We start from the raw sequence: 17,905 nt of genomic DNA on the forward strand, positions 1-17,905 counted from the left end.
TAATTTTTTTATTCTCAGGTAATCATGGTTCTAATGAAGACAGAATATTTACTGTTAGAGACATATAATTCTTTGCCAGTGGATTTCTGAGTGCCCTTGCTGCTGAGCTCCACTGACTCCCTTGATAGTACACATCTCTTCTTAGGCTGGACCACAAAAGTTTCCTTTCTGTTTGTTTGCTCCTGCTCTTGAGATGGGTTCTTGCTGTGTATCCCAAGACACCTTTGAATTTAATATGGTGCTTAGGGTGGCCTCAAAGTCAAGAGCTTCCCACTCCAGCCTCCTGAGTACTTGCATGGCTCAATATCTCTCTGGGTTGGTGTTTGGTGGAACACACTTTAGGAAATGAACACGGTTCATTTGAGCCAAGCATGGTGATAACTGCCTGTAATCCCAGCCCTTCAGAGGCTGAGGCAGCAGGGTGGCTGTAAGTTTTAAGGGCTCCATAGCATAACTATGTCAAAAAAAACAAACAAAACAAAACAACCCACCACCACCAACAACAATAAAAAAAGGGGGGAAGTAACTGTAAGTTGACAGTGCAGTCTACTGCACGGCCATGATAACAGATTTTTCTTTGTTCTAATACTGTATGTACAATACACATCCCTGTGTATACCAATAGGATGTTAACTATTAAGTGGTAAAGATATATTATTAACATTTTAGTATGTGTTAAAAGTATTTATTTCAAGAGAAACACTGAAGAAAAGGGTAAAATTCCCTTATTCTGATGCCAAATTTAAATGTGAAATTAAAGCTTAATAAACGTGCCCACAATACACAGATTTTATTTTCCATTTTCAATTAGCATTATTCAAAAACACTCCCCCATTGTCTATTGATTACTAATACGGTTGTACTAAAAACGAAATATCTTACAATGAGTTTCTTTATGACCTGGTCTCGTTCTGTTATCAGGGATTTTAATTCTGCAATCATCTGTATATCTTCTGGCCTTGATTCTCTCATTAGATACTTCTCTTCCATATCTTCTAGTCTATAAACAAGAACACCTTTATCTCACCAATACAACTCAAGACAACATCCTGTTGTAATAAATAACTAAGTCTTTCAATTAGTTAAACACACGCAGATTTACGGTAAGCCTTGCAAGCATGACAATGTGATTGCCCTAAGAGCCATTAAGTGCTCCATGGGTTGGTTATGTTTGGGAGGATTTTGCCGCTTTAAGTCATGTGTGAATGATGTGAGGTGTGCTTTGAAGGAGCTGAGAAGCCAGACGACACAAAGTTTACAAATGCAGTTTGGGTATTATTGTGAGTAGTTACCATCAACACAATGCTGTGTGGTGACGTACATGACATATATAAGGAACAAGAAAAGATACCAATGGAGGGAGAACAAAAGACACATGAATGTCACCTTCTTGTCTCAGTTTGTGGGGAATGCAGTTTTAAAACTCTCCATTATCAACCAATAAGAACAAATTGTTCAAGGCTCATCAGGGAAGAAAAATAATCACATTTTCTTGTAGGCCAACTCATTCAGTGGTATTTACATACAGTGCAATGTAAGTATTTACACACACTGGAAAGATTATACTATCTATGTGAGAACAACAAAAAAAGGTGTTAGGGCTATGTGGTGAAGCAGTCACAAGATGTCACTAGAGTGCTGCCTCTGGGGTTAGAAGCATCTTGGATGCAGAGCTACTTCCTATGGTTGTAAGAACAGTTGATAGAGACTGTAGCCAAACCCATCCTAGAAGGAGTAAAGCCTTGTCTGTTTTCATTGCAGAACAATGAGCAAGTTAATCAAACAAAGTAAAGTGAATCTAAAATAATCATCTACAGTTTTGGAATCTCATTTTGTTGTACAGGAAAGATCTCCCCTGCTCAAGTGTATGTTTCAACTTAGTTGAAACATTCTTTTTACTATTATTTTGTTTTGTTTTAGACAGGGTCTCATTATGTAGCTCTGGCTTGCCTGGCAAAAACTATGTAGACCAGGCTGGTCTCTAACTCACAGAGATCTACTGCCTCTGCCTTCCAAGTCCTGGGGTTAGTACTCTACCACACCTAGCTTAGTTGAAATGTTTGAAATGAAATAACCTCCATTATTATAAGCTAATTCTCCCAACAACATACCTTTACATCAGCAACAATTTTAATAAAAACTAGATAATAATGAAGACACAGTATTGACAAGAAGCAGTCTATAAGTACAAATAGGAAAGCATTAAAGGAGAGAACAAGAGACTGTTATGAACTAGGTAGACCTTAGAAATATACAAGCATCTCATCCACCCTTCTGCTAGGAAGGAACTTAGTATCATTCCCACGTCCACTTCAGGACAACATGAGTCAATGCTTTTCCAGCTATCTGGGCAGCTCATTAGACCAACAGTGCTTCTAAGAGGCTGGGTGCAAAGACTGACTGAGAGATTGGGGGCGAGGAGTTCTAAGATTATATATGTCCTGTTTTTCTTTCTTGTCTTTCTCTCTTTGACACTTTATATCTTGGATTTGCTAACCTCTGACCCTTTTCTGTTTGGTTCTGTATTTCTTTCTTTTGTTTTGGTGTGTGTGTTTTGCATTTTCAAGAAGGTTTATTTGTGTAGCCTTGGCTGTCCTAGAACTAGCTCTATAGACCTAACTGGCCTTGAACTAACAGGGTTCAGGAGTCCTATCTCTGCCTCCTAAGTGCTGGGATTAAAGGTGTATGTCATTACCCCCAGGCTGGTTCGTTCGTCTGTCTCTGTCCGTCCGTCCATCCTTCCTTCCTTCCTTCCTTCCTTCCTTCCTTCCTTCCTTTCTTTCTTTCTTTCTTTCTTTTTTTTTTTTTTTTTTTTTTTTGGTTTTTTGAGACAGGGTTTCTCTGTATAGCCCTGGCTGTCCTGGAACTCACTTTGTAGACCAGGCTGGCCTCGAATTTAGAAATCTGCCTGCCTCTGCCTCCCAAGTGCTGGGATTAAAGGCGTGGGCCACCACGCCCAGCTGGTTCTATATTTCTTAAATGACCTTTATGAAATATGCTCTTGAAACTAATTCATAATAGTCATGTCTGTGAGCATTATTAATATGGTAGCAGGAATCCAGTTTTATTTTCATTGAGTTTTCAGATTATCATTAAAAGTAATATAAAGGCTGAATAGAAAGGAGAAGCAGAACACATGGAAGTGCCAATCAGGGTTACTGCTGGACTCTCACCAAGCATATGAGGCACCCCCTACCCCCCCCCATGTGTGTGTGTGTGTGTGTGTGTGTGTGTGTGAGAGAGAGAGAGAGAGAGAGAGAGAGAGAGAGAGAGAGAGAGAGAGAGGGAGAAGTAGGGAGGGAGGAAGAGAGATGGGTAGGGTGGGGTGCAGTGCGAAGTGTGTATAGGTAAATTTCCCAGAGCTCATAAACAATGCAGCCCTATATTAAACTATACAGAGAAACATTATCTCTGTATAACGTCTATAGAGATGATAACATTTCCCACATTATCGTCTACTTCATGCTGCATTATAGAACCAATCTGACAAGAAAATCAATGACTAGACACTGCAGACCTGAACAACATCATCACTAGGACTCACGTAGCACAGAAATTACATTTTATACGTTGTTATTTATAAAGAAAATAGAGGGCTGAAGCATTTTACTGTAGGACTTCGATAATTTCCAAGCAGACTTTGATTTCTGTTAAGAAGTCCACTACTACTTCCAGGTGTCCTCAAAGCTCCTGAAAATAGCCTGAGTGGTAAGTTTTAAAAAACACAAACAAACAAACAAACAAAACAATGAAACAACTACAAAATCATTGGAGTTTTAGAGGCCAAGAATTCAAAACAGTAATTCTAGCATGGCAGAATACATCTTTTTAGTTAGGAAGTACTGGTCTACCTAATGTCCATGTGTAGAACTGATATTTCTCTAATAAATAAACTTTTTTTTATTACAGTACAGTGAAGTGCTAATTTAAAGTAAATCTAACCCCCCTCTCCCCCCCCCCCAATCTCTTGCCAGGTGTTGTAACCCACATCTGTAATCCCAGCACTTGGGACGTAGAAACAGGGAGAGCAAGAATTCAAGGGCACCATGGACTACTGGAGGTCCTGTTTCAAAAACAAGCCAACAAAAAACAAACCCACAGAAACTAAAAGAACAAAAATAAATCACTTTTTTATACAATAAATATTTCTGGACCCCAAGCTACTGGGACAGTTTTAATTTCACTTAAACTTTCTTTACTGATGAAAAATGTCATTTAGGCAAAATTGAGTAGCCTGTTCTCTCATTTATTATCTTGGTTTTCTCTCTCTCTCTCTTTTGGGGTCTTGGCAATGAAACCAGTGTCTTGTGCTGCTAAGGAAGCATCCTACCACTGAGCTATGTTCTAGACCTTGCTTGTTTTTAAAACAAAGGAAGTTTAATACATTTAAAAATTAGATGCAAGAGGTTTTGTTTTGTTTTGTTTTGATTTGGTTTGGTTTGATTTGATTGGATTTTTTGAGACTGGTTTCTATGTGTAACAGCCATGGCTGTCCTAGAACTTACTACATAGACCAGGTTGGCCTTGAACTCACAGAGATTCACCTGCCTCTGCCTCCCAATCCCTGAGATCAAAGGCATGCACCACCACACCTGGCTAGATGTAAGGTTTTTTGGGGGAAAATAGTAAGACAATCAAATTTCCACAAAACTCTAGGAGGACCTGAATACTTAGCACCAGAGAGCGCAATTTCTAACAGTCATTTCAATGACACAAAGACTCTGGCACTATTTCTACATGCCATTAAACCAGTTCTCCATTCTCCCTAGCAGTTCAACAGGAGTTAGAGCAGAAGGGAGAAGAGAAGCTCCCAGCTGCTCCAGGGTTTCCTCAGCACCATATTCTGGTGTGCAGGTTTCGCATGCACCTCTACAGTCCCCCCTCGGCTCTCTAATAATCCCCAGGACTTTCTGAATCCGAAGCATCAAAGCCGAGGTGTGGGTAGCTTATAACACAACTAGCAACTCCAGGCTGTTATTATTAATTTACATTCACTAAGTTGAATTAGAGTTTAAGTTCTCAGTCACACTGGCTATACACGTCAAGTGGTCATTACTGCTCATAGCTACTAAAGTTGGAGGAGCCGATACAGAACATTTTCGCTATCATGTAAAAACCTGAGGGACAGTATCAGTCAAAAATAAGTGTGTAGAATTTGTCTTTAATTAAACAAGGAACTACCTAAATCTAAAGGATAACTATATGATGGTAGCAGATAAAAATAGAAATGTGACTGGTTAGTGTGGAGCCAAGGCAAAGAATAAAATGAATGCCATTTCTAAAAAAGAAGGCAAAATATTTTACTTATTAGTGATATAATTCTTCAATTATCAAAAGATCAAAATATAGAAACATTAAGTCAACATTTGCTGTTAAAATTTCATAATGAGCACATAATAAATGGCCAAATAAACACAGTTTTTCCTGTTTGTATATTAATACTCCTAAGGAGATGTCAGGACACACAGACAAACACAGGCTGTTCATTATGTGAGTGAGCTGTTTCAGGATGTGAAGAGAGGTGCCATGGTACTGGCAGGTGCCTGGCATATTACAAAGGCCAGGGAATGTGAGAGCAATGGCTCCAAGGCTGGTTGTATGTGCTTCTCACCAAGCGTGTTGTATGTATGCTCTGCCACATTGCAGGAGTCTACAGTGGCTGAAAAAAAATCTAAAAAATGACTGCAATCTAAGCAAACAACAAATCACCAAGTTTGTGGAGATAACGATTTTTTTCCTGCATTTTTGGGTAACTTCACTAAGTGAGAACACTCACAAAATTTATTCATGGCTAATTAGTATATGCCTATTTATGTGAAGAAGGCAAATGTATCTGTCAGAAAAAGTGTCTTATCCCCGAGGACACTTGAGTAAACACCAGCAGCCAGGGGCCTGTTGCTACTGAGTGTGTCTATGTGTGTTTGCACCTATGCAGGGAGTATTTGCTGAGACTGAGCGGTTACACAGACAGAAGATGTGAAGATGACATCTATATCTGAGGGAAATAAACACGTATAATAGCACAAATGCAGAAGACAAACCCAACAAAGCCGACAGTCGGACAGTGTGGTGTGGTGGTGGTGACTTCATTGTTACTTTATGGAGGTATCTGGATAATTGGAGAAGTGACTAAGACATTAGCAGCAGCTTAGAGCAGATGAAACCTAAGATGACCTAAACCAGACCAGGGATTAGATCAGAGAGACAGACTGAATTCAAAGTGAGTTATCTGCCGGAGTTTATAAAGACCCTGAAAAGACAGGGGCTGTTTATCTTCTTAATGATCACTAAGAAATACATATAGATTTTTACTTAAATAATGGGGTTACTAAATTTGAGTGATTACTTTATTTGTAATATTTTACTTTATAGATTTTTAAAATTAAAAACCCATTTAAATGCTAATTGTAGGGATTCAAGCAGTACCCAAGTATAGGAAATGAGGTCTTTGCTCTTTTCTGTCCCTCCTATCTACCAGGTACTTGCTAAATGGACACACATCATTTAGAGTGTACGTGAAATATGTATTGTTGACTCATGCATAGGCTTATAACATTTCTATTGTTCACAATATACTAATAACTTCACATTATACATGAACACACTTTGAGATGTCATCACAGAAGCCATGTACCAATGGTGTGTGTGTGTGTGTGTGTGTGTGTGTGTGTGTGTGTGTGTGGCATGTGTATTATTTTAACAGACCTACAGCTGTGGCATCAAATGGAACAAACCACTCAGTGGCCTTATCCTAATTAACGAACATCCACATCACACTGCAATTACATCTAAATTACAGTACTTACGCCTTCCTCACTCAGCACCATTTTTACTAGATTCCAACAGTTAGGCTGAGCTTAGTCACAGTGCTCCTCAGTTTATTACCCACACAGAATTTTCTTGAATGCGATATGACTTACGACACTTGTAAAGCTGCATTTATTTCCTTGAGTAGCTCATTAGTCTTATTAAAATCTGCCCGCATGATATTTTTCTCTCTGAGGTGGTCTGCTGTCATGACATCCAGCTCTTTCTCAAGTCTCTTGTTTAAATCTTGTTCATGCAACCTGTTTAATTTATTTTTAGTTAAGAAAATGTTATTCTGAAGTCAAGTATTCAAGTTTCTATCTATGTTCTACCAGATTTGAAATGCCCCCGTTCTGTTATAATACATGGGAAATTATTGTAAACAGCTTAAGATAAGCTACGGAGTTTGCTATGGACTGCTGGTTAGTGTTAAAATTTGTCTCCTTTAATGCTTTTTCTAATACAACTTTAAACATCTTTAATGATGGTCATTTTCCAAAGTTAATAAATAATAAATACATTATCAAAATGTAGACATTTTATTTTTCCAGATGATATCATACCCACCACACATAGTAAAGAGTGAACTTCAATGTATTATTACTAGGAAGGCACTAGTCACAAAAACAGGGACACATTGCTAAGCATGCTGCAGACATAGTTTACACAACAATGCACCTTCTGCTGTAAGTACTGGCATACCTCATTTGCTGGTTGGATTCACTCCGTACTCTGAGAATCTCTTTCCCCTTGAGTTCCAGTTCTTTCGTTAGGGTATTTATGTTTTCATGGAGGTGCTGGACCTCCTTATCCAAGTCTGTGATGTGGTGCTCCCGGTGCCTCAGCTCCTCCTGCAGATCGCTTATCCTACACATGTGCTCCTTACTCTGCAAGAAAACGCAGAAAGCCAGGGGTTTTCTACACATCTGCTGTCTGTACTAATGTGACAGACGGAAATGACACTTAGGAATATGAAATGCTATCATTCTGACAAGGCTTCAAAACCAAACTGAACTGCTCAAAATGAGAAAACCTCAAGGCCCTCTGTCTTCCATACAGCTAAGAAATATTTATACGAATATAGTTGCAATATCATGGCTATAAGGGACCCAAAAGATTGTGAAAGCCTAGTTCACTCATTTTATAATGAGGAAATCACTACTTATAAGCTGATTTTTCCAAGATAGTTTATAATCAATGTCAGGTTGATTATGTATATACATGTACATATATATCCAAGAATAGAATATGGGTCTCTTAGTAAATTGTATAGATCTTGTAGTAAACTGCTGGTACCATTGTCCTTTAATCTTAAAGGGATTTTTATCTAGGGAGGCCTCCAACACACACGCATTCCATGATTTGGAAAGGCAGACTTCAGCTGCTTTCATGGCTGTCCATATAGTTCTCTATCTAGGAAGGATTTACTATAAGTCAAGGTTTTCTACACATTCTGTAAAGTAGACATTGCCAATGTTACTGCAGGAAGAGTTGAAAAAAGTAACTTTCCTCTATGGTTACAAGTGGCTCATTCAAAACAGCCTAGCGATGACGAGCAATTCCAGGCTGACCATTTAACAAGGGAGAACCAACTAAGTAGAAGCAGCAGGTGTAATGAGCCAACAGCAGCTTTCTCTGCACAGTGCCTACAGCTGTATCCTCCCATGAACATACATCTCCACGATCACAGATCATCATACTAGAAGAAAGTATGCTGGCCCAAAGAGCAAAGTATAAAAAGTATAAGTGGTAGTGGCTAATGAAGATGTTGGGCATATGAGTTATCTGTCTTCTTATGGAGGACCTACTCCTTCTGGATGCTTGTGTCATTCAATGTGACTGTTGGCTAAGTTAAACTACATAAAATTGAAAATTTAGTTTCCTGGGTACACCAGACAAATCTGGGCTATGTGGCTACCAACTACCACAATGGCCCTCCCAGACACAGGGTAATGTGTTGTCATGGCTAGGACTGCTGTTCTTACCCTTGACAGTTGTCATATCTCATTGTTTATTTTTCTAAGATGCAAACAAAGTACAAAACATTCATTCAAAAGGTTATAAAATAAAATGAAATTTTATAACTGGTGTGCAAAAGTAGGGTTGCTTATTTCCTCTGAAAAAAGAAAAAAAATTCATCCTTATGCAATTAGCAGTTACTACAAAGGACCATTCCTGGCATGAGGGTTGGGAAGCAGATTGAAGGACTCAGTGCAGAGTGATCACACTTACCTGCCTGCGGCTGATGTCTATGCTTCTCTCTAATTCCATCTTAGCTGCTGCCAGTTCTTGATGGTGACTATGCCGTAATAAATCAATGGAAGCCGCATGTTGATGGTTTAGTTCAGAACGCAAGGAAGCTGGAACACAAAGAAAAGAGGTTCAAAAAGATCCAGAACATAACTTTTAAAATTAGGACACTAATTTTAAAAAAGTTGTCTCCTAAACATTTGTCAGTGTACAACTCTAAATTCCACATTTTTGTTGTTGTTGTTGTGTTTTTGAGACAGGGTTTCTCTGTATAGCCCTGGCTGTCCTGGAACTCACTCTGTAGACCAGGCTGGCCTCAAACTCAGAAATCTGCCTGCCTGCCTCTGCTTCCTGAGTGCTGGGATTAAAGGTGTGCACCACCACGCCTGCCTTTTTTTTTTCTTGCAATGTCATGCAATGACCATGCAAAGTACTGGCTGTAAACAGTATTAACGACTGGAGGCCAGTCACCACATGCATTAGAGTTTGGAACTGATTTTTAATTTTTTTTTTTTTTTTAGGCAAGATCTCATGTAGCCAAGGCTGATTTGGCTATGCAAACTATGCAATTGGGGCCTTGAAATCTGGACTCTCCTGCATCTATCTCCCACAAACCAACTGGAGCTACGGGCATGTGTTATGCTTGGCCCTGGAATCAGTCCTTTCACACACCTCACAAACATCTATGGAATGACCGCGGTGTTCTAGGGAAGAAATAAATTTGACACTATCTTTGTAACTTCACAAGCCAGGAGTGAAGATACTGTGCAGGAACTAAGTGGAATACCAGACGTTAACATTAAAGAAAATGAAAACTCAGGGACGAAATTACCCAAACTTCTGCGAGTTGGTGAGTGGGTGGATTACAGAGAGACTGTTCTGGTGAATCGGTCATAAGCCGGCGGGGATGGACTGGGTCTCCGAGGTTGAGAAGGGGGTGCTTTCACCACAGAGGAAGAATATGCAAGCAAAGCCAGCACCTAGTCTGTCCCACAACTGTGGCTTCTGTGCAGGAGGCTGCACAGGGACATGAAGGAGAATGGAACCTGCGTGGATTTTACTTCAACCTTTAGGCCCATGGCTCTCGAACTGCGATGTGAGCCACTGCGTTTCTAACAGAATGCAGGGCTCACGCGTTATGTTTTCTTAAACGTGTTTGATACTTGAACATTTTTAAATGTTACTATGGAGACGTGAATAAAAGGCAAACTATGGATTTTGAGGCTAAAACATGGGATCTAATGGAAGAGATGCTGCCCCTGATTGTAGTTGGCCAACTTAAGCCCTTCTTGTGGTCTTCATGGAGAACATGAGTCCAGTTTTTCCTGGTGTTAAGGGCTTCTTTAGAAGAAAAACTTGCCAGATACTCTCACGTAGAACCATAGATAGATTAAAAGAGGGAAGTCTCGTGTGAGGTATGAACATTTTAACACTCTCTCTTGACAGCTGTGAGAAGGAAATCAGGAGGAAGGTTATGATAATGATATTTCAAAAACAAAATAATATAAGGGCTTAGAGAGATGGTTCCGCAATTAAGAACACTTATTCTTGCAAAGGACCCAGGTGCAATTTCCAGTACCCACACAGCAGCTCACAATTGTGTGGAACGCCAATTTTAGGGTATTCAACATCCTTTTCTGACCTCTGAGGGCACTATGCATGCATGCACTGCACAAACATATATGTAAGCAAACAACTCATGCACAGAAACAGAAACAGAAACAAACAGAAACAGAAACAACAGAAACAGAAACAGAAACAGAAACAGAAACCAAATGACCTTGGTGTAAGTATGAAGGTCTAAGGCAGAGGAAACAGGCATAAACAGGATTTAAGAAGAACTCACAGGCAGAATGTGGTAACAAAAGAACAAAAAGCTGCTCCCATTTTCCAAGTTTTGACAACTCAATCAATCAACACTGTTAATCAGAGTGCAGAGTATAGGGATGGACGTGGACTTTGGATAATGGGGAGACGATATGATTATATTTTAAGATCTAGTTAAAAATCAACGCCTCAACACGTAGCAACAAATACTAATTTAATGTACAAAACCAGGAAGGTTGATCCAGAAACACCCATTTGGAGTCTCCAGCCCAAAGGTGATAGCTGAAGCCATGGAGATAGACAGAAAGAAAATGTCTAGAGGAAAGAAAAAAAAAAAAAAGCTCAAACTGAATTATAAGGAAAAAAGTATTTAATGGATACACATAAAACAGGTCTGGCCCATGAGACTAAAGGGTACAGATAAAAAAAATCATTACAGAGAGAATGTTTAGTAATATGGGGACCAAGAGGAGAAAGATCCAAAAGACCAACCAGCCAGATGTGCACACAGAAAAAACAAGACAACAGCTAGCCAGTGAAGACAGCTCAAGTCAGTGGTGACCTCAGTGGTGACTTCTCACAGGAGCGATATGGTCAACAGACCCAAAGGATCGTGATACCAGACTAGTATCTAGAGTAGATAAGTAGAACACCTAAGACTCAGCATCAACAATGAAGAATCCAACCAAAAAGGAAGATGTGAAGCTGATGAGAACATGAAAAATACTCAATATCATTATCCACCTAGGAAATGTAAAGTAAAACTATAATGAGGTATTATGATACTCCTATCAGTATAACTGATGTACGGTCACATGTCTAACACTGGTAAGATGCAAGGGGAATGAGTCATTCATGCAATTCTAAGAGATTGCTTAATGGCAACTCGGGGTGCCCTTGTGAGTGAGTGAGTGTGTGTGTGTGTGTGTGTGTGTGTGTGTGTATGTGTGTGATTGCATGGGTACATGGGTGTGGGTGCATGTGTGAGGGAAGATATAGGGATGCATGTGTGCGGTCCATGCATAGGTGTTAAGAGTTGGGGTGCATGGGTGGGTGATTCAGAGCCACTGGCCAGTGGCTAATTTCTGGGATCCCTAATTATCCTGCCTCCATTTAGTTCCATGAAGACAAACATTTACTGCCTTCTCATAGCGCAGAGGAAGCTCACCCACTCTAGTCTACCTTCCTCGCCTCTTCACATAGTAGCATCAAGTAAAGTCTGTGTGTGGCTGGCTTAAGAGAGTCATCTGGATGTCCCAGACTTTAAATATACGACTTGATGCTTTCAGTTGACATTTACAGTGGAGGAATGGACAAAGAAGTATGGCAAGATTATAATCCTGTCCACAATACCAAGCATAGCCTTGCCCTCGTCTTCTAACTCAAACCGGAGTGTCTGAAGCTCCTGCTCCATCTCCACGCGGAAGCCCTCCATCGACTCTCGGTGCGCATCTTTCAGTGACTGCAGCTCTGCAGAATGCTTTTGCTGTAAGTGAGTCTCCAGAGCCTACACAGGGGAAGCCAATCACGTCATTACACTAGAGAATGCAGCAAACAAAGTGGAAACAGTCCTCAAGATATAAAGTACTGTAACTGGAAAACAAATTCTGTGGGCCAATGCAGTGGAACACAATTAATTATGAAATCAGTCTGGCTCAAAACATTCTGCTGTTACTAAGAAAACAACATAAAGCCTCAGGTTTGCCTAAGCACAGTGAGAGGGTTATGAGGCATCACGTCACTCAAGTATTCTATAGCGTTTTCTATGAAATGCAAATATCCCACTCTCTGGAAAAAATTATGCAAAGTAACAGCTATTCGGAGATATCTGGAGATCCTAGCTCAGACTATAATAATATGGGGTGTGGGAAATGGTTCAGTGAGTCAAATTTTTGCTGTGCAAGCCTAAAGATCTGGGCTTGTTGATTTACTTATTTGTGTGTATGTGCTTACAGATAAACATGTGTATATTGTGGATATACACAACACATGTTCTCTATGTATGTTGGGGGTGGGGTACTTAGAGTGGCAAACGTTTTACCCACTGAGCCATCTCCTTAGCCCAGGGCTTACTACACTTAGATCAGCAGCATCCATGTAAGAAGACAGGCAGGGCAGTGTACTCCTGTTATCACAGCACTGGGAGGAGGAGCCAGGGAGATCCCTGGAACTCACGGGCCAGGTGAGTCAGTCAGTGAGCTCCTGGGCTCCATGGAAGGCACTGCATCTCATTCAAGCAACACCAAGCAGAACAAGGGAGAGGAGAGGGAGACACCTGGTACTATCATCTGGTCTCTACATACACATGTGCAAGCATATATGTGTGCTCTTGCTCACTCACTCTCTCTCTCTCTCTCTCTCTCTCTCTCTCTCTCTCACCACACACATATACACACACACACACAAACATACACACACACAAAGTAAAAACTAAAGAATATGATAATGATCCAGTAATATATTCATTAGATTTAAATCCCTTTTAAGTTATCACAGTTATAATTTTTTATATTAGTTTTGGGATTATATTAAAAGGAAATTATATTTTAAAACATATACAATTTTATTACATCATGAATAGTTCTTGTTTGTAGCCATATGTTGCGGAAAAAAGAATGTAAGGGTAAAGTCCAAGATTAAAAAATAGTCATCCCTTGGATTCATTGCTGCTGCTGCTTCTTCTTCTTCTCCTCCTCCTCCTTCTTCTTCTTTACTTTTTCTTTCTTTCTTCTTCTTGTTCTTCTTCTTGTTCTTCTTCTTGTTCTTCTTCTTGTTCTTCTTCTTGTTCTTCTTCTTGTTCTTCTTCTTGTTCTTCTTCTTCTTCTTGTTCTTCTTCTTGCTCTTCTTCTTGCTCTTCTTCTTGTTCTTCTTCTTGTTCTTCTTCTTGTTCTTCTTCTTGTTCTTCTTCTTGTTCTTCTTCTTGTTCTTCTTCTCGTTCTTCTTCTCGTTCTCCTTCTCCTTCTCCTCCTTCTCCTCCTTCTCCTCCTCCTCCTCCTCCTTCTTTCTTTTTCTTTCTTCTGCCTCTGCCTCTTCTTCTTTCTTCATTCTTCATTCTTCATTCTTCATTCTTTATTCTTTTTTGTGGGCTCACAGTAGAAGCAAATTTAGAGTTTGATAAAAATCTGAGTGTGGTGACACACACTGTAATCCAAGCACTGAGGACACTGAGGCAAGAGGATCGGGGGCTCAGAGAGAGTTCAAGGCTATCCTGTGCACATGAGCTTCTGCCTCAAAAAGTTTGTTTTGTTTTTGTTTTTTTAAAGACTTATTTATTTTATGCATATGAGTACACTGCAGCTGTACAGATGGTTGTGAGCCTTCATGTGGTTGTTGGGAATTGAATTTAGGACCTCTGTTTGCTCTGGTCAACTCCACTCACTCAGTCCCTGCTTGCTCCAGCCCAAAGATTTATTATTTATTATTGTACAGAAGTACACTGTAGCTGACTTCGGGCGCACCAGAAGAGGGTGTCAGATCTCATTACGGGTGGTTGTGAGCCACCATGTGGTGGTTGCTGGGAATTGAACTCAGGACCTTCGGAAGAACAGTCACTCCTCTTACCCACTGAGCCATCTCGCCAGCCCTCAAACATTTTTGATAAAAGATTATTACAATAATAATACACTATGAATAGGACAGAGACAACTGTTAACTGCTAAGGAGCCAAAGATGTGCTCAGCTTGGCATTATGACAGACGAACAGAATGTTAGTTCTATTCTATCATGTCTGCTATTATGTGCAATATTAGTGTGTGTGTTTAAGCACTGTGACTTCCTATGGGCGGCGGCGGGGCGGGGGTCATACCCTGGAGAACAGATTAGTAAAGCAATGAGTAATGTTTTAAAGAGAGAGAGAGGGTGGAAATCTTAAGAAGCTGGAGCTGGTGATTCCTATTTCAACTACCAATGTTAGGTTCACATTGGGCTGCATCTGGACCACAGACCCCGAAAACAGGAATCCAAGGCCAGCTATCATCCATCTTTTAGCCAGTTTCCAAACACCTTCCCCGAGAAGCTTACCCTTTGCTCCTTTTCCTTCTCTTCTTCCATGGTCTGGAACGCGAGGACGTGTGCTTCTTTGAGGGACTTGTGCCTCTGCTGATGCTGCTCCTCCAGCTCCTCCAGCTCCTGCGTGAGTCGCTGGCGCTCTTGCGTGAACTGCGCTTGCAGCTGCTGCAGAGACGTCTGGGACTGGCAAAGCTGCAGCTCCAGGTTCTGCTTCAGCAGGGAGATCTACGCCAGACAGACAGACAACAGAGACTAAACACGAGGCACGTTTCACAGACTGCCGGCCCAAGGGGAAGAGCAGGTCAACAGGTCTGATGAAATGACCGGCTTACGTTAAAAACGCTCTACATTTGAAACTCGGCTCACAGACGCTTCCATTAATATTGTTGGATGTGTGTATGGTGTGTGTGTGCAGAGCTCAAAGGGAAACAGCGTGCAGTCACTTCTCTCCTACTTTTATGAGGGCCATGGGGATTGAACTCAAGTTGCCAGGCTTGACAGAAACACTATAAGCTGAGCCATTTTACCAGCCCAAAAATCTGATCTGGAGTTATCACTAGTTTAAGTCTGTCTTCAAAAATTATCTTGAAAATAGTCTAATTACCATGCTTATAAAATTATGCATTATATATCTGCTGAAATAAAATGCTGCTGTGGTCACCCTCACAAACGTGTCTGTATGCACACACAAACACACCCACACATCAAATAGATAATAAGCAAATAACAACCTGACAGATATTTCAAAAGAGCAGGTCTTCAGTCCTCAAATAATCTTGACTATTTATACCAAGGACAGAAACAGGAGGCAATGGACACTATTGTAAGATTAAGTTGTTCTGAGGAGATTAACTAAAGGTTAAATGGCTTCTCCATGAGGCACTAAGTGTGATGATTAGGCTGTGGGTTCAGAAAGAAGAGCCACCTGTACTACTAGCATCTGTACCTCACCACTGTGTAGGAATTAGGCATTTCCATACCATCTGCCTTTACTCAGAGCACTTTCTGGCATACAAGAAACAACACAATAATTGTTAGTCAAGATTATTTGAGGACTGAAGACCTGCTCTTTTGAAATATCTGTCAGGTTGTTATTTGCTTATTATCTATTTGATGTGTGGGTGTGTTTGTGTGTGCATACAGACACGTTTGTGAGGGTGACCACAGAAGTCAGAAGAGGACATCACATCCTACCCCCTGGAGCTGAGATTATAGGCAGCTCTAAGCTACCACAGATGGACTCTAAGTGTCAAGTCCAGGGCCTCTGGAAGAATGGTAAGAACTGGGAAGTGATTTATTTTTTGCTTTTGAAAGCCCAAACTATCAGCCTTAGCATGTCAAACATCACCTCTGGCTGTTTTAATTCAAATGATGTCTTTTCAAAGAACAAAAAGCATGTGAGCACAGGTGGTGTGTGTATTAATGTACATATAAATACTGTTTAATCTTATCCATTTCTGCTCACATCTACAGGCTACTCTAACCTGAAATGGTGTCGGTCATTCTTACTCTAGAAGTCTGAAGAAAAAAGGAACTTAAGAGTCCAGATATAAAGTTGTGAAATATGCCTTATAAACAACTTAAGACACCATCTACTCAAACCAAAGTAAAACAGCGTCTGTGGCCTCCAAAGACAACAGAAGAGGGTGCTCTACAGTGAGCAGGAGCCTTTTTATTTTTTATTATTTTTTATTTTTTATTTTTATCAGCAACAACTTTCCTTTGATATTTTGGTGGCAGGAATGGGCTACTCAGCATGTTTCACAGAGAATGAAGAAAGACCCAGGCCTCACCAGCGATGCAAAGGAAGGCAAGAGGGAAGAGCTATTCATGGCAAACAAGGAGAGCTACAAGTAGCAGGGATAAGCTTGGCTGAAATAGTAGCTACATGAAGGGTTTGGGACAAAGTTACAAATGAGGATTAATAACAGAGCCAGCGCACGTCGCCATGGAAATAGCCAAGCCCTGGTGAGAAATACACAACTAGAATAGTTTGGTCTGTCATTATGTACTTCCAAAGAAGCTGTTTGACTGTTGAAATTTTATGAATTATTAATTTGTACACAATGGTATGTTTCAGAGGTTTTATAGTTTGGGGGCTAAGGGAGGAACTGTAAGTCTCTGACTCCAGGCAATGCAATTTCTTAAAAGTCTGAGGAGACAGGGTCTAACGCTGCAGCCCAGGCTCGCCTGGAATTTATAGTAATCCATCTGAGTTCAGAGATTATGGGTGTGAGCCGCCATGCATAGCAAACTTCACGAAAAACCCCACAGCAACAGATAAGACCATGCTGTGGGCTAGGATTATAGTTTATGTGCTCAGAATTTTATGAAAGGCTCACCAGGATGAAATCACTACCCAGGAGAGCCCAGAAAGACAGGGCAGGGCATAAAATGTAACTGCAGTAAGCGTCACAGTGACCACCGATCTGTAATCAATAGAGTCCTCCTCTGCCCAGCCAGTGGGGTCTTGTAACAGAAAAGGCCTCTTACAGGTAAAGTCTCAGCATCAGGATGGATCTCAGTGACTACCTTGAGTTTCCGCGGTGTTAACTTGCTAGAACACATATGGGAAAGTATGACCTTAACTGATATTCTTGACGCTCTTCCTTGGCACTCTAAGTTCCTTTAGTGGGAACTAAAACTGAACTAGGCTTGTCCTCTCCACGCTGTATGCCTGGGCACAGCCTGTGTTCATCCGGAAAGAGGAAGCATGAAGGTTTGCTTTGCCCAGAGGTGCTATTTGGGCTGCCAGATCTTATCCTCCGAACCAGTGGTTCTCAACCTTCCCAATGCTGTGACCCTTTAATACAGATCCTCATGTTGTGGTGACCCCCTCCCCCCAAACATAAAATTCTTGTTGTTGATACTTCCTTCATAATTGTCATTTTGCCACTGTTATGGGTCATACTGTAAATATCTGATATGTGACCCCAAAGGGGTCATGACCCACAGGCTGAGAACCACTGCCTTACAGGTGTTTTATATCTTTGTGATGCATGCTTTAAACGTT

The 17,905-nt window shown here is 40.6% G+C and overlaps 1 protein-coding gene across 22 annotated transcripts in view; it reads right to left on the reverse strand.

Annotated features, from left to right (window-relative positions):
• Fam184a (family with sequence similarity 184, member A) overlaps positions 1 to 17,905 on the reverse strand; it is a 118,243-nt gene that overhangs the window by 7,028 nt on the left and 93,310 nt on the right. For 17 of the 22 annotated variants that reach the window (XR_003948817.1, XR_380088.4, XM_006512897.4 and 14 more), the window contains 6 exons: positions 14,905 to 15,117; positions 12,238 to 12,391; positions 9,040 to 9,167; positions 7,510 to 7,694; positions 6,921 to 7,067; positions 883 to 1,000 (listed from right to left, as the gene is read on the reverse strand). Coding sequence is in view for 20 of the 22 variants with exons in the window: in XM_006512897.4 (XP_006512960.1) it covers positions 883 to 1,000; positions 6,921 to 7,067; positions 7,510 to 7,694; positions 9,040 to 9,167; positions 12,238 to 12,391; positions 14,905 to 15,117 (945 nt within the window). In the remaining 2 variants the exon portion in view is untranslated. The remainder of the gene's footprint in view (positions 1 to 882; positions 1,001 to 6,920; positions 7,068 to 7,509; positions 7,695 to 9,039; positions 9,168 to 12,237; positions 12,392 to 14,904; positions 15,118 to 17,905) is intronic. The other 5 variants (XM_030245347.1, XM_017314134.2, XM_006512893.4 and 2 more) reach the window with 1 other exon arrangement.

This window comes from Mus musculus, chromosome 10 (genome assembly GCF_000001635.26).
Source record: "Mus musculus strain C57BL/6J chromosome 10, GRCm38.p6 C57BL/6J".
NCBI lineage: Eukaryota > Metazoa > Chordata > Mammalia > Rodentia > Muridae > Mus > Mus musculus.